We start from the raw sequence: 23,842 nt of genomic DNA on the forward strand, positions 1-23,842 counted from the left end.
TACTATCCTAGGCTCTTAGAGGGAAAGTATGTGTACTGCCACTATGCACGGATATTGGCAGGCAGTGATGATCTCTTTTGAGAGAGAATTGTTGGGTAGCCGTGGATTTTCCCTTATTCCACCTGGCGGGCTTAGAATGGTTGTCTCCCCCAATCCCCACCTGCTTTTGCCTTCTGCCTCTGTGCAAGCTTATGCTAGGAAGCAAAGCCATTCTACCATATTTAAGTGGGTCGAGGAGGAGAAAGGGTGGTATTGGCATGATGGTGATTACCCCGCAGGCTGGGAAAAGAAGGCCAAAGTGATCAATGTCCCAGTGCTAGCGAAGAAAAGTTCTGCTAAGTCCAAGTTTGCAAAGAAGAAGGTAGGTGATGATTCTCCTGAAACTTGCTCAGATATTTTTCCTTTCGAAAGCGATCTACCTCCCATGAGCAATATAGTGTTAGAGAGCACTACTCCTCCCCCTATTCGCACTCGTTCCAGCAAACGTTTCGCCGTAGGCAAGACCAAGCTTGCCATTCCTCGGCCATCCACTGACGCTCCACCCTCCAGTAGGACACAGGGTAGTAAAAGGAAGACTTCTCCCCCCCAAGCGCCCACCACTACTGAGCGGAGGGTATGTCGTCTCTAACTCTCTTCCTTATTCTTTGTCATTCTTGTTTAAAATTTGCGGATAACCCATGTTGGCTTGTTCCTTTCCCTTTATTTCTTCTTTTGCAGTTGAAGTATAAGGAGAACTCGTCTGCTACTCATCTCATTCCGCTGGTGAGACTGAGCTTGAAGTATGACTTCTTCCTTTTATTCCTTTATTATTTTATTTTTTTACTTACGTCTCCGACCTTTGTTTTTTTTTTCTCAGGCTGATCCTCAGCCTATCTCTGTGTACCGTCCCACGGCCGCGGAGATTTTTGCCTCCCAGGGCATCCTAATGAAGGGCTTCTTTGATGAGGCAGACACGGTGTTTCCTGCTGGAACCCCTACTACTCCTGCTACTCCCCAGGGAGTTCCTGCTGAGGTGGTCAGTGAGACCGTTCTCGTTCCTGCTTCGATGCCCTCTTTCCAGGAGAAGGATACTCCTGCTGCTGCTGTTCAAGTCGAGGCTGCTTCCCCGATCACGCCGCTCATTATCTCTACTAGTGACCCATTTGCATCCCTATCCCAGGCCGTGAAGGACGGCTCTTCTTTAGTGGTCACCCCTTCCTCCATTCCTGATTCTGCCACACGCGGCCCTGCCTCAGACTTGTCTTCCGAGGAATCTGAAGATATTCTAGAGGATTCTAATGATGAGCCGGCCAAGAAGAAGAGGGTCTCAGAATCTGAAGGAAAGGAGGAAAGTTTCGGGCACGGAGTTGAGTATATGGGTACGTATCTCTTTGTGTTGCCAAATTTCCTTCCCCTTCTTTTTTTTTAATTTTTTTTTTACTATTTCTCTTCTACATATAACACTCTTCCTTCCACGGTTTCGTGATCTTGCATGCCCATTCCTTCTTATTGCAAAGACCTCCGAAGAAGCAGAAGTGGTAACAGACAAGGACATGCCTACCGTTACTTCTTCTATCACACCTGCAGCACCTGTTTCTACCATTCCCACAACCCCCATTCCCATAGGTCCTAGTGAGTCTCTCCTTTTTCTGTTATCTCCATTCTTCATTCGCTGTGTGTTTCAACTTGCTTAGTTGCATGTTCTTACTCTGCTTCTGGTGCCTTCTGCTAGGTTCGCTCCCTGCTGTTCCTTCTCAATTTGAGGTGGGTAGTAGTTCTGCCGTGGCACCTGATTCGGCGAGTGAGGCTGCGGCCTTCTTTACCCAATTTGATCAGCATGAGGTCAACGACCTGGGTTCTGCAAATTTCTGCGGTTCTGGGCCTCCCTATGTTGATTTTCATGGCTTTAGGATTCTTGAGGATTGCGCCTCCCATCTTAAGGCAATTTACAGTAGCCGCGGTGACTTCATGCAAGAATTCAGGTTTGGCTGTTCTACCAGGGAGCACTTTCTGAAGTTGCTAGGGGGTGTGATGAACGATATTGAGTATAACTTTGTTGACACCGTCTCGACTGAGAGGATTCTTTAGTAGAGGGCAGTAATTCACGAACTTGTTAGTGTGGGGTTTGCTGTGGAGTTTGTCTTGGACCATCTTCATGAGATTGCCCGTGCTTATTTCATAAGGAAGATTCAGCCCGCCATTGAAGCTATTGGTGCGCGCCTTGAGGTTTTGAGGAAGGAGGTGGCAGACTTGGAAGGTAGTCGCGAGTGCCTTGTTTCTAGCACTGGTGATTCTAGCCGCTTTGGTGACCAGACTCTTATCTCTGGCCTCCGTTGATGTGATTCTAGTTCCTTTTCTATTTTAATCTCTTTTATGTTTCCCTTGTCTCTCCTTTTTTTTTTTTACGCACTTATTTGGTGGGTTTGCCACAACTTGTGTTTTGTAACTATGAGATGCTATTGCTTTCCTTTCTAGCGACTTATTATGACATGGGATGTTTTTATAATGCTTCAAAACTTTTCATTGCGCATTCTTTTGCATGAAAGCATATTACAATTCCTTGTTTGGTGTCAAAGCCACTTGGAAGATAAAGAAAACAAAGGAAAATAAAAGAAAAAAAAAACGATATTCTCTAGAAAGGAGACACAAAAAAGAAAAAGAAAAAAAAGGCGATTGCATGACCTTTCACTCTCTTTCCTCCTACGCATGATAATACTTCAGCCATTTCCCATTGATTGGGTCCATCAAGTCCTTGCCATCTGTCTGAGTTAGGCGGTAATACCCAGTGGGGTGTGCCTCCCTTATCACAAAGGGTCACTCCCATTTAGGTGCAAACTTAGATGGTCCTGCCATGCCTCTTCTGACATAATCTGCCACCTTCAGCACAAGTTGCCCTTCTGCAAATACCCTTTCTCTGGTCATCCTATCGTAAGCTTTTGTCACCCTTCGCTTGTATTTGCGGCTGCGTTCCTGGGCTTCTTCTTTTTTCTCATCTAGCCCCTCTAGGTCTTCATATCTTTCTGCCGCGAAGACCTCTTTCTCTTTTTCCTTTTCTTTCATTTGCATAACCCATAGGGAAGGGGTCATTATTTCTGCCGAGCTCATCACTTCCATTCCGTAGACGAGAGAGAAAGGTGAAAATCCTGTGGCTGACTTTGGCGAATTCCTGTAAGCCCAAAAGGCGTCTGGCAGATGCGTTGCCCATCCTCCTATATATTCTTGGCTCATTTTACTGATGATCTTTATGAGCACTTTGTTTATAGCCTCTGCTTGCCCATTCCCCGGCGGATAATAGGGCGATGATCGATGGTGTTTAACTTGGTAGAATTTCAACATCCTCCTTACATTGCTATTGACAAACGGTGTGCCATTGTCGCTGATAATTCTATGGGGCATGCCGAACCTCACTATTATATTTTCCTTGATAAAGTTGGCCACCGCTCATCCGGTGGCTTTGTGAAGTGGCACCGCCTCTGCCCACTTGGTGAAGTATTCCATAGCAACCGGGATCCATATGTATCCACGCGATGGCGAATTAACTGGCCCCACCAAATCAAGCCCCCAGGTGTGGAATGGCCACGGTGTGACCATACTGTGCAATTGCTGTGGGTGGGTGTGAATCAAGTTGGCTTGTACTTGGCAGCTGTGGCATCTTTTTACAAATTTCGCTGTGTCTTTTTTCATGGCAGGCCAGTAGTAGCCCATCTGCAGCAGATATCTATACAACTTTTTCTTTTCTTGGTTCTCTCCACATTCGCCTACGTGCACCTCTTTTATCATACTTTTTGCTTCTTCAGGGTCCAGACAAAGCAGTGGGTCTCCATCATACCCCTTTTTGAAAAAGACCCCATTGTACAAAAAGTAGCGTGTTTCTAGCAATTTAAGCTTGTATCGCTCACTGTGCTTCTGCGGCAGGACGCCTTCTGCCAGGTACTGAATGAATGGCTCTCTCCAATCCTCGCTGATGAACACAGTGTAGCTTTCCTCCTTGTCAGCTGCAAGTTGGCAAGTCCTACATTGAACTTGGACTTGGTTTGCATCTTTCCCCATATTCGGCCAATAAAAGCCTGCCTTTTGGAGTCTGCGGTAAAGGCTGATCTCCCCGCAAGATCCGCAGGTTTTGTCGTGCATCTCCTTCAGCTTTCTCTGGGCCTCCTTTTGCCCCACGCACCTTGATAGGATCCCCCTTAGCATCCTGCGATACAGTTCTCCTCGTACTAGAGTATAGTCTTTTAATGCTTTCAACTCCGCAGGCTCACTTTCTTTGATTAAGACTTCCCTTATGGGATTTTGCCAATCCTTTTCGCACTGTTCCTCCTGGAACTTTTCCTTCAAAACTTCTATGATCGATTCTCTCCTCTTGCTGACTTCTATCTTGGCACTATTTCCCTCAAATATTATTTGCGAACCTAACACAGCCAACGCATCCGCAAATCGATTCTTGCCTCTCGGCGCGTGTTCTATTTCAAAGGTCAAAAACCTCTCCTCCATCTTTTGGGCCATCGCCCGGTAAGGGGCTAAGCTGGGTTCCTTTAAGGAGAAGCTCCCTTTGGTCTGGCAAACCACTAGGTTCGAGCCTCCTATCACTTTCAAGTGTTTGACCCCCATCTCAAGGGTCGTGGCTAACCCAGTTAGGTAGGCTTCATATTCTGCCGTGTTATTTAAACAGGGGAATTCCAATTTGAATGATAGTGCTACGGCCTCATTTTCTTCATGGTACAAAACCACTCCCACTCCCCCTGATTAGGTAGTAGAAGACTCATCAAACTTCATTAACCATCGTTCCCCAACTTCCTCTGCCGCAGCTACTTCACCTGGGACTTCATCGTCCAATGGGAATTCTTCTTCTCCTGGGAACTGTGCTAACAGATCTGCTATAGCCTTGCTCTTCACTGCTCTGGGCGTTCCTGCTTTCAGATCGTATTATGATAATTGCAGCAGCCATTGGGATATCCTGTCGGAGAGAATTGGCTGTCGCAATAAGGCTTTGATAGCATGAGACTTAGTCATCAGCCACACCTCATAGGCCAGGAAGTAGTGTCGTAACCTCAACCTCTGCGAGGCATACACAATAGCCAAGCATGCCCTTTTTGCCCTTGTGTAGTGAGTTTTTGCGTCTTTTAGAGCTCGGCTGATGTAATACACTGGCTGTTCCACTCCGTCTCCATCTTCTTGAGCAATCAACGTACCTACAACGTATTGGTTGGTGGCTAAGTATAACAATAGTGGCTTCTTACAGACTAGAGCTTGCACGGTAGGGAGGTTCATCATAATTTGTTGCAATCTGTTAAAGGCTTCTTGCTGTACTTCCCCCCATTCGAGGCTTTGCTCATTTTTGAGCAATTTCCCGAAGGCAGAGGTGATGGATGCCACGCCGAGGATGAATCTTCGAATGTATGAGACCTTCCCCAGGAAACTTTTCAACTCCTTTAATGTGGTTGGAGGTTTCATAGTGGCTATGGCCATAGCCTTGCCTGGGTCCACATCTATTCCTCTGCTATGGACTAGAAAACTCAAGAATTTTCCTAAAGATACTCCGAATGCGCACTTGAGGGGATTCATTCTAAGCTTGAAGGTTCTACATCTTTCATATACCCTTCTCAACACTTGAATGTGCTCCTCCCACCTTTTTGACTTCAGAACTAGGTCATCTACATAGTCCTCCTAACTCTTGATGCATCATGTCATGGAATATGGCCGTCATTGACTTTTGATAAGTTGCACCTGCGTTCTTCAACCCAAACGACATTACTGTATAGTAAAAGTTGCCTATAAGTGTTCTGAAGGCAATCTTCTCCGCATCCTGATTTGGTTGTATCCACTGAAACCATCCATAAAAGAGAACATAGCATTTTCAGCTGCAGAATCTATCAATAGGTCCATGTTTGGCAATGGGAACTCATCTTTTGGGCAGGCCTTATTAAGATTCCTGAAATCTACACAACACCGTATCTGCCCATTCTTCTTCTTTACTGGTACGATGTTGGATAAGCAACGTGGATGCTGAATGGGTTTAATGAATCCTGCGGCCAACAGCTTCTGTACTTCCTTGCTATTTGCTCCTCTATTTCAGTATGGAAAACTCTGGCAGGTTAGGCTACTGGCCTAGCCTCTGGGTCCACGTTCAACGTGTGCACTACTAACCTAGGATCCAATCCTGGCATTTCACTGTAATCCCATGCAAAGACGTCTTTGTATTATTTTAACAATAGTATGAACTCTAATTTTTCTTTTTCTGACAACTTTGAACTGATTAAGATGGGCCTTGGCTCATGTGGGCCAGGTCCTAGGTCGACTTCCTCCATTTGTTCTTCCATTGTAACTTGCACGTCCTTATCTGTTGTAATTTCCTCGTCTCTTTCTTCACAATTTCCTTCTTCTGAGCCCTCTTGGGCTATGCAACACATCAGGCTTTCATGTTGCTCTTCACGTCTAGAGCCTGCTTGTGTTTCACTCGTGGGCCCCGCGCACCTTCATAGTTTGTACACAATCCTACCGTTGGGTCCTCGGACCCTGACACATTGTAGGGTATTGCCTAGTTCTGCGGCAATCGCTTCCTTTCTCTTCTTCTTCTGAGAGAGTAACTCCCTTAGATCAGGTTCTGGGTCATCTCGAACGTCCTCCCATCTGGGGACAAAAGTACCCCTCGGCTTCGATACTGAGCTTTCCCTGGACGATGCCCATCGATCATAAAACATTATTTCCACTAAATGAGCCTCTGCTTGCTCAAATGGTGATGGGTTTGCTACTATACGTATCATGCGGCAATTCAGCCTTCCTTTTACGCATTGGTGGTACGTAGATGGCACCAACCGGTGCTTGTGTAGCCATGGCCTCCCCAAGAGCACGTGGTATGAGACCTCCGTCTTCACCACATGGAATAGGGCTAAGGAGGCTATAGGACCTACTTTTAGCCACAGTTGAATATGGCTGGTAGTGTATTCTCCGCTCCCACCGAACCCTGTTACTTCCATTGGGCACCCTTGGATTTTTCTTTCTGAGATTCTTGCCGCCCGCAAAATGCTTAATGGCACCAGGTTTACTGAGGCACCAGTATCTACCAAGGCTCTTTTGATGGGGATCTGATTTATAGACGTGGCCAAGTAAAGGGGTCTCCTGTGGTCGGGACAGCCTACTTCCATATCTCCATCATTGAAGGTGATTTTAGTTGACTCCTGCAGGAGAGCCCTATCCTCTACAACTTCTGCTGATAAGCATTCTATTCCTGCCCAGAAGCTCTTACCAAAGCCTCTGTGGCTATCTTTCGCTCCTTTGCTGTGAGACCTAGTTGGTCAAACAGATTTTTGAACTTCGAGCTTTTCTGCAAAGTGGTGATAGTTGTGGTAGGCAAAGTTGGGTTTTCCTCCTCGTCTTCCCCTAGGTCCGCACAAATTACCACCGCTGCCATGCCTTTTCCTTTGTGGTTCGGGAGTGGGTTCCTCTGAACTTCCTGTTGCGTTAGCTCTAGGGTCCCTTCTTTAATCCTGCGATGCACCAGCCGTAGGAGCGCGCAACATTCTGTCGTAGGATGTTGCACATAATCATGCAAGCGGCAAAAGTGTGGGTCCCTCCGTTCTTCCTCTGTGGGCTCCCTGGCAACTTGATTGGGTTTAAAAACTCCATTTGCTATCCACCTATCCAAAAGAACATCCAATTCCTTAGGAGTACACAGTATTGGCGAAGGGGTATCGTATTCCCTCCCATCTGTCTTCCTCTTCCTTTCATTAGTGGATGCTACCTTGGCCTGCAGGGCATTCCTTTTGTCGGAACTTGGCTTCACCGATTGGGCGGTCTTCCTGGCACTTTGTAATAGCTATGCAAACTGGGAAATTTCCAAGTTCTCTAGAATAGCTCTGTATTCTCTGATCATATTCGTCATACACATCTCCACCAATGTCTTCTCCTCACAATAGTCATAGCAATCCAACGCTATGTCCCTAAATCTCTTAATGTACTCCATTAAGTCTTCTTCGTTTTTCTGTTTAATAGCTTGCAAGGTGGCGAGCGTTACTGTTTCTTCTCCGTGGAAGTACTTAGTGTAAAATACATCCACCATATCATCCCAAGTTGGGATGGATCCTAGTTTTAGGCCTATGTACCATGTATAGGCATGGTTGCATAACGATTTTGAAAACTCTCGTAGACATAAGTCCTCATCTGCCGTATACGGGCCTAGAGTATCAATAAATTTGCTCATGTGCTCAACAACATTACCCTTTCTGCCGTCATATTATGCAAAGACGCGTGGTTCATATCTTTCCGGATATGGCTTGCTAAGCACCCTTAACGAATAGGGAGGTCTGCATGCATAGAACCTTTCTTTGGGTGCTCAAGCCCTTTCCTGTTCCAAGAGAGCTACCACCTCAGCCATGGTGATATAGCGTTGTCCTTCTGCCTGCGGGACGCCTCCGACTAACGTCTCTTCTTTGTCAGCTACATGCTCAGGGTCATGTTGGCTTCCTTTTTCCTTAGTCTTTTCTGTCTTTAGCTGGCGTATTTCCCCCATCATCTGTTGCTGTGAATGTTGTAGTGCTTGTAGCACCTTAAAAAAAGCATTGATCCCGTCAGTGGGATTCCTTGCCTGCGGTTGGGGCTCAGCCCCCAGTTCATTGATGTTTTCTGCCTGATTGGGCTGATGAGGCGTTACTAGCCTTGACTCAGCCTGTGAGGGGATAATGCTTATATTACGTGTTGTTCTGGATCATGGCGGCATCTGTTTACGAGGATCTTTGTATCCGTCTGTTTCCCAACTCCCCAATGGAGTCACCAATTTAAATGTGTGGGCCTTTTTTGCAAGTGTTGGGTTGGGCCGCCTGCCGCTACATTAGGCCCAAAGTTTTCTAGATCGAGGAGTTGGGATCGATCCAAGAGCAAACCTTCTTGGTCCGGCTTGTGCACAAACAATGCCCTTGTTGGTCAGGTATTAATCGTACGCTTACAGCAGGCAGAACTATCACATTAGCTACAGCAGGCAGATATAATAAAGATAATAATAAGAATTTAGGCAAAATAGTTAGTGGGCCTTAATGGTGGGTGCCCGTCTTACACGATGTTAACAAAATAATGAGTATTAGATGGAGAATAAGAAGCATATTAAAGAAACAAATGTCAGCCTACCGCGTCAAACCATTCCACGGAGTTTGTGTCAGGAAGGGAAACCACTCGTTCAACGCAACTAATATCTCTGAGGAGGAAATTAGCTGCTTTGAAGGAACGGGCCTAAGTGACTTGGGTTGAATGAAGTTTCTTCCTTTTGTTACTAAAGAGCATGGGTTGGAAGGGGAGAGAGAGATTAACCTATTCGGTGCGTGCCAATCACTCTATTCCCTCTGCCTCTCTCTTACTTCTTTTATTCTTCAATTTTCTTTTGTTTTTTTCTTTCTTATTTTTACTCTCTTTTTATTCTTTCCCTCTTATTCTTCTTGTTTCTCTTGCTCCCATTTTTTTTATGATTCTAGCGACTATCTTACAAAGGTTTTCCTTTGTTTGTCCTCCCCCTAGCCGTGCATAGTAGGGCTCCTTATATAGGGCCAGCCGTGCTTGGCTTTTTACCATTTTAACCCTTAATTGTTTTTGTCTGGCATGGGTTCCTTTGCCGACCATCACTGACTGGTTAGTCACCCAGCCAACGCCCCTCCGCCTCAGTCAGAGAAAGCCTTTTTTGTTTTGCTTGCTCCTTGTGGCATTCTTGCCTACCACGATGTGAATACTCTCCTTCCCTCTATCTCTCACGGCATGCACCTGGTGATTCCCACCCAGCTTTACCTCTTTTGGGTAGTATGTCATCCCAGCAGGACAGTATTTCCAAAAGGGCTTGAGCAGGAAACATGAAAATGAGTCTTTCCCCCTCCCCACCGCCAGACCATACCCCCTTTACCTCTGACCTGTGACCTCACCATTTCCTATATTGGCTGGGTACAGGCTGGTGGTGCCTGGGCCTTGCGCGTGCCTTGCCTTCATGCTTGTTCAAAATTTTGCCTGCTGCTCATTTGTCTGCTGCGGTCTGAACATTAAACTACCCAGTCTGCTGCTTGTTATTGGCTTCTTTCGGCATGGGCTGTTTCGCCTGACTCCTCATTTATGGCCTGCATCTCCTAAGGGTTGGGCCTTACCTAGTTGTGGGCCGTTCCAAGCCTTTATTCCTAGCTCCTATTACTTGCTTCCTGCCACACAGTTCTGTTGTGCCAGCCGTAAGGTCTACCTGACCCAAGCCTGCTGGGCCATTTTAGACCTTTTCTGTTTATTCTTTCTCTGAAGGCCCAATGATCTCACTGGGCCCTTTGCTACTCGCGGGCTCCCGTTGTCCTGCCTACTTTCATTTGGGCATCCTTGGCTCACTTACTCTCTTTGGGCATCCTTGGCCCTTTTTTTCCACTTTAAATGTTTCCTATGAGTTTTTACTAACTTCTTGGGCTTCCTCGGCCTAAATATTTCTCACCTTTACTTTGGGGTTCATGGGTTTTCCATAGCCCCTTATTTTCTTTATTTGCACTACTTCGGGCTTGCTGTAGCAGCTGTGGCCCATTCTCACTTTTTCACATCCATATAGCCCATGAGTTTGTTGTTACTCTCTTCCGGGCCTTTTTAAGCCCACTTACTTCCTCATGATCTATTTATTTGCTTTTTTAGACCCGCTATCCGTTATTCTTGCCACTTAGCTTAATGGCACTCCATACTACTTTCTTTTGCCTCTGACTTTGGGCCTGCTTCCCTGCTGGGCTCGTAAAAAATGAGCATCTACAGAAGACATGTAGTATTATCGTACATGTAGGACCCAATTATGAGTATGATTATGATTAATTTCTTATATTATTTTTAATTTAGTTTAATTAATTAAAATGTATATGATTTTTATTACTATGTATTTATGTTCTTTTTTTTTTTTTAGATTGTGTAATGGGTTTTTTTCTTTTTTTCTTTTTCAACTATCACTCCCTAAAGCTGGTATGTAGAATTTAATATGACAATTATGGTGGTTTGTTATTACATTAAATCCATATGATGAATTTTATAAATTGTACAATATTATATGGTTTGCGCTAGATATGAAAGTCAAATTGGTTTACAAAATTTAGTAACTTATAATTCATATAGATACCTAATTCTATTACACTTAAAGAGGGGAAGGCAGAAAGTAAGCAAAGGAAAAATGACATGCATGTTAATGTGTATTATTAAAACTAGTATGTAATTGTAGTAGTGTTATTGATATTAGTTTGAGTTATTAAACATATATGATATAGTTTGACCAGGATATTCGAAGGTATCAAAATAGTTTTTCCTTACAATTTTCATGATATTGGTTACTCCAAATTTCTCATTACATTACTATTACATTACTACATATACAATATCAATTCAAAATTATTGTTTGTAAAATTCTATTAAATACAACACAAAATAAAATAATAAATTGGTCAAATAGTATCCCCTAAATTGAATGAAGATAGGTGCATGAGATCGTTTAGCTTAATTACAGTTTGTTACGTTCAATATCTTCGAATACAAAATATCTTAATAGAAACTATATAAAAAACATGCTCATTAGTTCAAAGAAAATATAACAGCAAAAATTTAAACAGATTAGTTTGTATGGAAAGCTAATAAAAGCCAAATCCAATTTTGATTTTAATTGAATTTTTTCTAAACTTTGGTTTATATGTATATATAAAACTTAATTATTAGTGGACCGTATATAGTCATGGTATATTACACAAATGACTTATAAATTTGAATTGTTTTCAGTTACATGATTAGGTTTTTTATGGTTTATTTATGTTGAACTCCTCATTTTCTACACTAAATTAACTCATTTTGCACAAAAAAAAAAAAAATATTAAATGGGATACATGACACAAAATTATTGAAAATTCAATTTTTATACTAAATTAACTCATTTGATACAAAATTTTAAAATTTTGATTAGATGGGACACGTGGCATAAATTTAGACTCTAATTGAATTCAAATTTGAAACCTAATTGGATTTTCTTACAATTTTACTTATCAATATATATAATATATATATTATTGTTGTTGCTGGTATTATATATATATATATATATATATATATATATATATATATATATATATATATATATATATATATATATATATATAACCGAAATCTCTGAAACTCTCACAATTTTCCACGTCGGCATAATATTTAAATAAAATTATTTTTGTTTAGTCCAAACTTAACAAGGAGTGAAACTCTATCTTTCTAACAAGTCCAACTTAAACTCAAACTCATCATTTTTAAAAAACAAAATTATTTTAGTTTAATCCAAACTTAACAAGGAGTGAAACTTTATCTCTCTAACAAGTCCAACTTAAACTTAAACTCAAACTTAAACGTTGATATTATTATTATTATTATTATTATTATTATTATTATTATCATCATCATCTCTCTACTTCACTAATGTGATATTTTATGATATGGTTCAAACTTATGTAAATTGTATAAGTTCTCCCAAGTTGCATCATCTTAATTGCTTCCTTGCCATTGGATTAATACCTGAGTGATGGTTCTGTTTTGAAGCATGTGAGACCTCTCTTGCAACACTGCAACAGGTTCAGGGTTAACAATTCCTTCCACAGTTATATCTGGTAAGGTACTAATGGGAATGACTTGCTATCCCAATTTGGACTTAAGGCAGGACACATGAAATACTGGATGAATTAAGGCATTGGAGGGTAGGTTCAGCTTGTAAGCTATTTCACCTATTTTCTATAGAACTTGGAATGGCCCATAGTACTTAGGAGCTAGCTTGCCAAGAGTTTTATGATTAATTGACTTCTGTCTGCAAGGTTGTACCTTCACATACACCTAACTCCCCCACTTGAAATATTTTTTCGAACCTATGCCTATCAGTTTGTAGCTTCATTCTTTCTTGAGCTAAAACCAAATTATGCTTTAGCAATGACAATATCTGCTATCTAGACCTGAAATGCATATTAACTGCCCCCACTTTAGTAGTTCCAGGAACATAATCCATTAATCTTGGTGGTAGATAACCATATACGGCTTCAAAATGAGTTGTTTTAGTGGAGGTTTGAAAATTGGTATTGAACCAATATTCATCTAAAGGCAACCAATCAACCCAAGCAGTAGGCTTATCAACTGTAAATGCCCTTAGATACTGCTCCAAGCTCTTGTTCACCACTTCAGTTTGCCCATATGTCTGTGGATGATAGGTTGAGGACATGGCCAATTCTATTCTTACAGTTGCGTCAATTTCTTCTAGAATTGTGAAGTGTAAGTAGGATCATTGTAGTTTACAATAGAAGTTGGCATTCCATGTAAGTTAAGAACATTCTACACATACAATTCTGCCACCTTGGAAGCTATGTAAGGATGTGCTAAAGGAATGAAATGAACATATGTGGTCAACCTATCCATAACTACCAAAACCACATTCTTCAAGTAGGATTTAGGAAGACCCCTAATAAAGTCCATACTTGCATCTGACCAAGGCGTAGAAGGAATGGGCAAATGTCGAAGTAACCCAATGTTAGGAACCTAGAGGTTCCTAATGGGAATGGGTATGAATTGTAGGGGGATTGGTGGGAATTGTAGGGAAATTGACTTAATTCGAGGTAGTCACCCTCCATAGAGAAATAAAGAGATTAAAAAGAAAAAGATGCACTAATGCACTAAGAAATTAGTATATTCTTCATTGATATCTAATATTGAATTATAATCATGTATTTATAGGAGACTAGCTCTAATATCATTGGCCCACATGGCTCAAGATAATTGGCTAGTTAATTCAACATGTGCTTTATGAATTAAGCCATGTGTTAAATGAGCTATATGTGCTCAAATCCTAACTAACTCATCATAATCCTAATCTCAACCAACTAGCTAACTACCTAACTGATAGAAAAATTCTGGTTTTGTATCTCATACAAAACACATAGCGGAACCAACAAATAATGATCTATTTCATTCATGATTGATAACGTGCACTATGTAAATTTCAGAATTTAAAAACAAGATGATGTGTCTTGGTGTGGAGAAATTCAAAACAAAGATTAGAAGCACTTGAGAACACTTTTAATCTTCACTCCAATTCCACTTTACGCCCAAGATGTGTGGTCTCTCAATCAGTTTTTCAAAGGGAGAATGAATGTGTGTCTCACACTCTTTCACACACCGTTTCTTTTTCACTAATAAAAATTCTGTATGTTTCTCCGTTTACAACTAACTGATTATCTAATTGGGCTGGCCTATTGGGCCTTTCCAATTGGGCTTTAGTGTGTGGCTTGGAGTGGGACCAAAAGGGACCAATAAGACACTAGCTCCAATGGGCCTTGGGCTTTTCCACCAACTTTTGACAAGTCCAAATTTACCATTAATTATATTTAATACCACTATATAAATATACTTGCACTCTAGGCCTTATTAATAAATTATATCCCAAGACTTTATTATACATGCAACCGCTTTATAAAATATTCGTAGTAACACAAAGTCATAAATGTAGATTGCCACTTTGTAAATTACTACATCTTATCCTTAAGTACCCGGTTTAATCCTTTAAAGTTATTCATTATATATTTATGAAATCCAATTTCATAAATATATACTTTAGTAATTTCTTACTAAAGTGGTTAGGCCTAACTCTCTGAATAACTGAACCTATTAAACTTATCTCAAGGGAATATTTTATATCTCCATCAAGAGACTATGAATTCCATCTTGAGACTATGAATTCCATCTTGAGAATATATGTTCTATCAACACTAAATGTGGCTGCCCAACATACTGAGGTTTTGACCGTCACTTTAGATCTCACTCCTGATATATCAAAGCAACCTACACCTCATGATCAGATCCATTATTCTCTCAGGATTAAGAGTTCATACAAATAGAAGTCGTGAGATTTAATATTCATTTGACATTCGTTAGGAGAATAATAAATCTCACAGCGGTCCTGTTCAATATATCTTAACTCTTAAAACATATCAACATATCAACTAGAAGTCTCCACTTCCATGATCAAGACAAATCATCTTAGTTGATACGTTATAGTCTTTGCAGATGAAATGTCCAATTTCATCACTGACTACGAACTATAAATTCTGAGTTTACAAAAAACTTGTGATTTACATCTTCTGTGACTTTTCATATAAATCACATACAATGCATCTCATGGACTATATGATAATGTCCCATATTCATGTTACCATTATTTTAGATAATAATAAAATAACTTTATCAATCACAATATTAAGTCATACATCATGTCATACATAATATCATACATAGTATCATACAATAGGATTTAATGGCACAAATCCTAACACTAACTACAGGGATTATAACAATTATTTATGGCTTACAACTCTCATGCTTAATTCTCTGATAAGTGTCACACTCTCTGATATGCTACCTTAAGTCCTTCCTTAATCTAGGCCATTGGAAATCTTGCAAAATTATGTGCAAGGTCTTTAGATAGTCTAAATGCCCTCCTAAAGGACTGTTGTGCACATACTGCAAAATAGAAGATTTGAGATGGCTATTAGCAAGAACGAAACCAGGATTCGAACTTGGGGGGGCCAAAGCTTAAAACAAATTTTTTTTTTTATGAAAATAAAAACTAACATCTATTTTATATTCAATAAAATACTACATATAAAATAAGTGTTTCTTAAACATTTGATATTATAAAAATGTTAACAAAGTATAACATATAAAATAAGCGTTTCTTAAACATTTCAACACAATTATCAAAATGGAACTCGATGCTATTTTAGAAGAGATCCAAAAATATATATATTTAAGGGCAAATCTTAATTTTTCAAATTACATATGTATACCAGTTTTTTTTTTTAATTGGGGGGCTATTAAGACCAAAATTTAAAATTTCAACACACACACACACACACACACATATATATATCCTAGTTTTTTTTGGGGGGTGGGGGGGGGCAATGGCCCCCCCTTGCCCCATTGTAGGTCCATCACTGGCTGTTAGGCCCTAAATAGATTTGACCCTTGTAAAATAAGAGTCCATTCTGCAATGTGAACCCTTTTGGAATCCCCCCTAGTATGAAAAGCTTGAAGCAATTGGTATAGGTCAGGATCAGACTAATAACTATCCTTACGTTCAGCAATCCAAGTTGGAGTGGGAAAAGAGATAATGCATAAAGTACAAGCACTAGAGGAAGCACCCTTCTCACCCTTCTTCTTGGACAATGCATTAGCTACCAAGTTGTCCTTACCCTTCTTGTATTCAATTATGTAAGCATACCCTATAAGCTTGGAAATCCATTTTCGTTGAGTTGGAGTGTCAACCCTCTGATCCAGCAAGAGCTTGAGACTCTCATAATCAATATTGATAAGAAAGGGCCTTCCCACCAAATATGGCCTCCATTTTTTGACAGTTGTCACCAAAGCAAGGAGTTCCTTTTCATAAGTGGAGAAAGTAAGAGCCTTTCCCTTCAAAAGCATGGCTATGAAAAGCAATGAGCCTAATATTTTGCATCAAGACGAAACCCAACCCAAGACCAGAGGCATCACATTCCACTGTGAAGGTTTGTGAAAAATATGGTAAAGCTAGCATTGGAGGATTGGAAATAGCTAACTTGAGATTATTGAAGACCTATTTAGCCTTGTAAATCCATGAAAAGAAATTCTTCTTCAACAAAGCAGTTAAAGGTGTCGCTATTTGACTGTACCCTTTTAACAATTTTCTTTAGTAGCCAATTAGACCAAGGAAGCCCCTCAAAGCCTTAAAAATCTTTAGGTATAGGCTGCTATTGCATAGCAGCTATCTTTCTTGGGCCAATTTTGACACCCTCCATTGAGATAATATGGCCTAGATACTTCACTTCCTCACAAGTAATCATGCACTTGGATTTTTTTGCAAACAAGTAATGCTTAGCTAGCAATGCCAATACAATCCTCAAGTGCTCAACATGGTCAGACAATGATTGAAAATAAACTAGAATATCATCAAAAAATACTAACACAAACTTCCTTAAATAAGGTTTAAAAACCTCATTCACCAAGGATGGAAATGTGGAAGGGGCATTAGTCAAACCAAATGGCATTACAAGGAACTCATAATGTCCTTCATGAGTTCTAAAAGCAGTTTTAGGGACATCATGTTCTTTCATTCTAATTTGGTGATAACTTGAACTTAGATCAAGTTTAGAAAAAAGGCTAGCTCCATGCAATTCATCTAAGAGTTCATCAACGATAGGAATTAGGTATTTATCTTTAATTGTAGCTTGATTCGAGGCCCTATAGTCAACACACGTACGCCTAGAGCCATATGCTTTTCTTACTAAGAGGATAGAGGAAGCAAAAGAACTTTGGCTATTCCTAATAGACCCCACCTTTAATAATGATTTACTATATATATATTTTTTAATTTCAGTTTTTTTGTAATAGGGATACTTGTAAGGTCTTTAGTAGCCTGGTTGGGTGCCCTCCTTGAGATTAATTTGGTGTTCATGACCCCTTAGAGGTGGTAAACTTGTTGACGTAGCAAATACCCTATCAAACTCTTGCAACAAAGACTCAATAGTAGCTGGGCATTGGTTCTGATCAACTACTGCATATTGCATTGCGATGTGAACAAGTAGATCTTTCTTAGTAGGTTCCTTAAGGAATTGGGAAGCATCTTGCAAGCTAATACTTGCTACCTTAATTCCTTGTAAGGGTAGAACTCACCCTTGAAAACTAGCTTGCAAAGGGAGGGCCCCCAAGAGTTTATAAACACATGGTTAAACTTACACTTAATCCATGTTAGATACTAGGATCATAACATACCACCAAGCTTGTGGGTACAAAGGAGAGTACGCCCCTACCTAGTGGACCGGGGCAGAGAAAAGTAGAGTCGACACCTAGTTTAGGTCTAAGAACCATATTGGGCATTTTGGGCCAATCACTTACATACATGGGGTCCATGTACCAGATTATGGGTCCAGAGTTTGGGTGCAGCTTGGGAAGGCGTTAGGCACCGAAGACTACCCAGCTTGTGGACCGGCCTCCATTATGTATTGCTAGACCATTTTTAATTAAAGAGTTTATTAAGAGAGCCCTAATCCTTAACCTAAATATACATCATACACTTAAGGAAATAACACACACAACATATTAAAGATCACAATATAAAAGGAAACAGATAAAACATAATCAAACAAAATAAATTAAACATAGCAAGTTGACAATTAAATGTAAACATACAAGGAAAAGATATTAAATAGACCAAACATGGCAAAAGACTCAAACAAATATGGAAAATAATCAAACACAACATTTTAACCCAAATAGAGTCAAACAGAATCAAATAACATGTTAAAAAGTGATTAAAATAATAAAAATAATATTTTGCCCTAATCTGGGTTCGGGGTGCATACGCATACTCAATCATGCACACACATGGTTGAACCATGCGCATGCATATTCAAAGATGTGTATACATCCTTTGCATAGATTCAAAAAAAATTAAATTTTTATAGATTTGAACATTCAAAGATATTAAAACAGAAATTAAACAATCATGTTAGAACCCTAAACGCTTAAACTAAAATAAAGCAAATAAAACAAACATCAATATAAACAAATAAACATGAAACAAAACAAATAATTACACTAAACTAACATAAAATAAACATACATGTTATACTTTACATGAAAACAAAACAATGAAACAAGAACAACCTAAAATGGATTATAAACAACCTAAAATCATATTCAAACATAATCATGAACATCAAACAAACAAATATAACGAATGGAGAAACTATACCAAGAAAATCATGTAAATCATATTAAGCAAAGTGGGAAACCGTGGAAAAGAGGCTCACCTTGCTTTAGAATCACAGATTTTAAATTGTTTAATCGACTCCTCAATGCCTACAACACAAAAATTAGATGGAGAAAACAAAGATAATCAAAGAACACCACAATTGTTAGTAATCACAACTCAAGAACAAAAAGATTTGAAAAAGGTTGAGAAATCAATTTTGGAAAATAGTTTTTGCCTTATAAATAACTAAAGAGTGGTTTTTAATTTGTAAAAAACGTGCTAAGGGGCTGTGTGTGAGTTTTGGAAAAGAGAATGAGGGTTTTAGAGAAGATGAAGGCCAAAAAATAACTCTTTCTAGCTTAGATTTTGATTGGAGACATAACATAAGTATTTATAAGTTAAAATTATGGTTTTGAGGGCTTTTTTAATGATATTTGGACGTTCTCAAGGGTTTATGGGCCAGCCCACTTCAAAGCATGATGTTTTGGGCCCTTAAAATGAAGTTTTAAAACCTAGAAAATTGGACTGCCTAATTGGCTCAACTTCAAATGGTCATAACTTACTCATTATAAGTCCAAATTAGGCAAAATTTGTGTCAATTTGGAGCATAGGATGTCTACTTTCCAATGAAATAAATCTCACTCAAAAATTATTTTTGGATCAAAATTTAAGGTCAAAATAGTGAGCAAATGTCGTTTTTAAGTATTGATTTCAAAGCGATTTGAGCAATTTTGAGTTATGATTACTTCTAAACTATTGTGAACTTTTTAATTACCCTTGGTTGACATATTTCAAGCCCATCATTGGGGTTGGAGACCAAAATTTATTGAAGGAAACAAAATGTGGTGTCTACAACGCTCCGCAGCTGACGTCCACAATGGCTCACTCTAGTGACATTAACCCGATGGTAGCCCTTTCTCTTTGTTGGTGGCTCCACTCACCGATTAGTAATTTTAATCTAGTCTCTAGGTCACCCCCTCCGGGATCCAACTGCAAAACCACAACTCATTTGATCCCATATTCAATGAGCTACACCCAATTACTTAGGGTGGCTATTGGCTCTAATACCATATGTTACAAACTTCTTGGTAGAACTCACCCTTGAAAACCGGCTTGTAAGGGGAGAGTACCCAAAAGTTTGTAAACACATGGTTAAGCTTACACTTAATCCATGTGGGATATTAGGAGTTACTAAATGGGTTAAAAGTGGGTGTAGGCCTTTTTGGAGTTATCTATTAGGCTTTAACACACGATGCTAATCATTTTGACAATGATTAAGGTTTTCTTTGTCATTGGGACCGGAGACCTTGGGTATAGAACAAAATAGAATGGAGTGTTGATAGAGCGTATGTTATGTGGGTGTGTGTTGAGTCTTACATCAGGTGTTTATATGTGGATTTTGGGTTTATAAGTGATTATAATAAACTTCAATTGCAATTTGACTAGTTATTTTAGCATATAATGTAGATGTGATTAGTGTTTTTCCTCGAGTCGTTACACCCACTATAGACTAATAGTGCTTGTGGAACACTATAGGCATGCTGTCTTGCCCACAAATTTTAGAAGGTTCCATTTCATTGAGCACAAACCTTAATCTCTTTATTGGAAGGGCTTCTACGCAGAGGCAAAGAGATAACTTGTCCTTTTCAAATACACAGTTGAATAAGGTCTTTTACAGTTGAATACGTTTTGACATCTAAAATCTTGCTTTATCTATTATACCAACTCCTTTACAATATATTTTACATCCCAATTTTTATTTTTACGAATAAAATATTATACTTAACTACACAATAAAATAATATTAAATAAAAGGGTAAATTTCACTAACTACCCCTGAGGTTTGGGGTATTACCAAGCAATTCCACAACTTCTCAAAACTAGCCAATATAGTCCCTAAGCACAACTTAGTCCCTAACGGTGTTAGTAACAGTGGTTTTTCACTTTCTCTCACTGTTTCTTCTCTCTTGTCTCTCTTTCATTCTATCTCAGACCTCTGCTTTTCTCTCAAACCATCACTGTGAGCACCAAAATCTCAGACAGCAAGACACATAACTACCAAACCACAACACCGCAGTTCCATAACCCACAAATGCCCCGATTCACAACACAACCCATAGTCCAAACTCAAATCACACCCAAAAAAACCCACCACCTAAACAACTAAACCCATGCACCATCATCGATGAACCCAAATTCGTCATTATCGATTCCATGAGGTAGCCCTACCACAAGATCAGTGTCATCATCCCTTGAAGCAAATCAGAGAAGTATAAAAAAAAAATGAGAGATCGGATTTGAATTCATACCCACAAACAACGGTTCACATACACAGAAAATACATAACACCCAAACAGCTCAAGGATCACAAACCCCACCCAAAAACACCAGAAAATTCAACAAAACCCACCTCTTCTCAAACCCAAACCCATCATCAACAAGACCCACAAATAGAAAACCACCACCACCAATTCAAAAAAAAAATACCCACATAGAAAATACCAAATCAAACCTTCAATGTTGATCCACACCAAAACCCACAAATCACCATTTACCCACACCACGGCGCCGCTGCAAAGACCACGAGAGAGAGAAGGGAGAGACTCCAATGTCGATCCATACCAAAATCCACACGTCGTCTAGGACCCTCTGGCTTATATACAGAAGAGTGGGTTTGAGGTTTTGAGGGAATGAGAATCAGATAGGGAGATGTTTGTTGGTCTCGGGTTTTAGAGAGAAAACTGAGATGAGAGATGAGAGACCATATTTGTGGTGGTATTGGCTTAGGTTCACCATGGAGGAGCATAGAGGCTCTACTCCATTTAGATCGGTGAGATCGCAGAGAGAAGAGAGTGATTTTGAGTGAGGATAGTTGATGGTTGAGGAGGCTTAGACTTAGGCTGATCGAAGATAGAGTCATGGAGGCTCGGCCATGGTTGGTGTTTGGTTTATAGAGAAAGCACAAGATCGGACAGACAGAGAGAAGGGTGAGAAGAAGAAAAGAAAAAAAAATTGTTTAATTAAACGGTGAACAGACGGTGTTAGTGACTAAGAGCATCCACAACAGTGGAGCTAAATAGCTATATAGCTATTTTAGCTCCACCAAAACACAAAAATGCATCTTGCAGTAGTGAAGGGATAGCTAATATATATATATATATATTTTATACTTATCAATAAAATAATATTTCTTTTCTTTTTTTCTTTTCTCTTCCTGTTTCACAACTCATCTCTCTCTCTCTCTCTCTCTCTCTCTCTCTCTCACGTTACTTCCCTCTCTGCTCTCTCAGACCAAAGCTCCTCTCTTTCATCCCTCTCTCTCATCTCACAAATCAAGCCCTGCCCTTGCCGCCACCGGTCACGCCCTTGCCGCCCTTGAATCCATCTCGCCCAGTCCTCCACGCCGCCGACCCATAGGTCTTTTATACACTCTCTCTCTCTCTGGGACTAGTCGGTCTATATCACTGGTATTTGATAAAAAAAAAATTTCTTTTCTTGGTTCTTTTTTGGGCTATTCTCTTTTTATTAGAATGAAGAGAGGTTGGGTTCGAGGTTGCCAATTGGTTTGCAATTTTGGGTTGTTGGGTTTTTTCTTGATGGGTTTGGTAACAGTGGTGGGGGTTTGGGTTGTGATCACGGTGGCTGGGCTATGAGTTTGGTGGGTCTTAGTGAGTCGATCTTGCGATGATGGGTTGTGGTCATGGTGGCTGGGCAATGGGTATCTGGCAGTGATCATGGTCGATGGGTAGTGGGTATTTGGAGGTCGCTGTGTAATGGGTATTTGGAAAGTTTAATCACTTTGTTCATCTTGGTTCAGAGAAAGAGAAAGAGACAGAGAGGAAGAGAGAGAAAGAGAGAATAAAAATAATAAAGAAAAAAGTAAAGAAGGGATATTTAATTGAAGTGGTAAATTTTCTCCAAAAAAAAAATTGAAGTGGTAAAAAAATATCATTGTAGTAGTGGCGGTGGTGGCTGCGGCGGCGGTAGCGATGGTTGTGATTGTTGTTTATTGTAGTGGATATATTATTTTATTGTGATGTTTATATTATTTTATTGTGTTGAAAACTAAAATAGATCCACTGCTGCGGAATATTTTGTAAAGTGAATAGGTAAAATAGATAAAGTAACTTTTGTGGTGCTACATAGCTAAATTTTTAGCTCCACTACTGTGGATGCTCTAAGGACCAAATTGGTCACTTTTAAAAACCTTTGGATGTGCTTGATAATACCCCAAACATCAGGGGTAGTCAATGAAATTTACCCTAAATAAAAAAAAAAAAATTGTTTCTCTTTTATCTCTTTCCTCTGCTACTAGTCAAAACCACCACCATACACCACCACTATTGACCAAGCAAACCACCACAAAAAACTATATTCAACTAGCAAATTTAGAAACAACCCAACAAACCCATACCAAACACCATTATAGAGTAAACTTTCTTACACCAGACCCATCAATCACCGCCACAGCACCACCAAAAGACTCATCACCAAACACAAAAAAGAAAAACCATTTATCCACCCATCCAAAGCCGCCACCCACAGTTAATCTGAAGCCACTAAAGCCGTCACCCATAGCCCCACAACTACCCAACGCCCACTAGCAACCCATAACCCGAAATATAAGACAAACAAGCCGATCTACAGCCAGCCACCCACCTAAGGCCGATCTGGCCAAACATTGATCCAAACAACCACCAAACAGCCACTGACCTTAACTTCAAGTCGCTGCTGCTGCCATCGTTGCCATCCCTTGCTTTTCACCGTCTCTATTCATCCCAAACCCATCTATTCTCACCAACTCTTCCTCATCATCATCATCATCATCTTCATCAAAATCCATTACTGAACAAACCCGACAAACACCAAAACCCACCATCAAACCCATCGGAAAAAATCCCCCAACCCATTGAAAAAAATCACAACCATCGAACCTAAATCCAACCACCCAAACACCACCCAATTGCCGACCCAAACCCACCAAACAATAAACATAACTATCTATTTATTTTACAGTGAGCAATCTTTGATTTACAAGGGAGACGAGCTGAGAGAGGAGATAGATTCAAAGACTGAAAGGGGCTGAGTGAGAAA

At 40.0% G+C, this 23,842-nt stretch overlaps 2 protein-coding genes across 2 annotated transcripts; both read right to left on the reverse strand.

The window, feature by feature from the left end:
• Nucleotides 1–2,793: 2,793 nt before the first annotated feature.
• Nucleotides 2,794–3,375, reverse strand: LOC142617518 (uncharacterized). The gene has a single exon (XM_075790443.1). It carries the CDS (start codon nucleotides 3,373–3,375, stop codon nucleotides 2,794–2,796), a length of 582 nt encoding a protein of 193 aa, XP_075646558.1.
• A 3,823-nt stretch (nucleotides 3,376–7,198) lies between these two features.
• Nucleotides 7,199–8,176, reverse strand: LOC142617604 (uncharacterized). Its single transcript, XM_075790551.1, has 2 exons — nucleotides 7,803–8,176; nucleotides 7,199–7,613 (listed from the first exon to the last, which is right to left on the reverse strand). Exons 1-2 carry the CDS (start codon nucleotides 8,174–8,176, stop codon nucleotides 7,199–7,201), a joined length of 789 nt encoding a protein of 262 aa, XP_075646666.1.
• Between the last annotated feature and the right edge of the window lie 15,666 nt (nucleotides 8,177–23,842).

The sequence above is a fragment of the Castanea sativa genome, chromosome 1, assembly GCF_040712315.1.
Source record: "Castanea sativa cultivar Marrone di Chiusa Pesio chromosome 1, ASM4071231v1".
NCBI lineage: Eukaryota > Viridiplantae > Streptophyta > Magnoliopsida > Fagales > Fagaceae > Castanea > Castanea sativa.

What these genes read in the sequence shown, in the direction of transcription:
- LOC142617518 (XM_075790443.1), bottom strand. Translation starts at nt 3,375, where the DNA reads ATGCCCCATAGAATTATCAGCGACAATGGCACACCGTTTGTCAATAGC.
- LOC142617604 (XM_075790551.1), bottom strand. Translation starts at nt 8,176, where the DNA reads ATGAGCAAATTTATTGATACTCTAGGCCCGTATACGGCAGATGAGGAC. An exon ending in GAGAACTTGGAAATTTCCCA is followed by an intron (nt 7,614 to 7,802) that starts GTTTGCATAGCT and finishes TCTTTTGGATAG; the next exon opens with GTGGATAGCAAATGGAGTTT.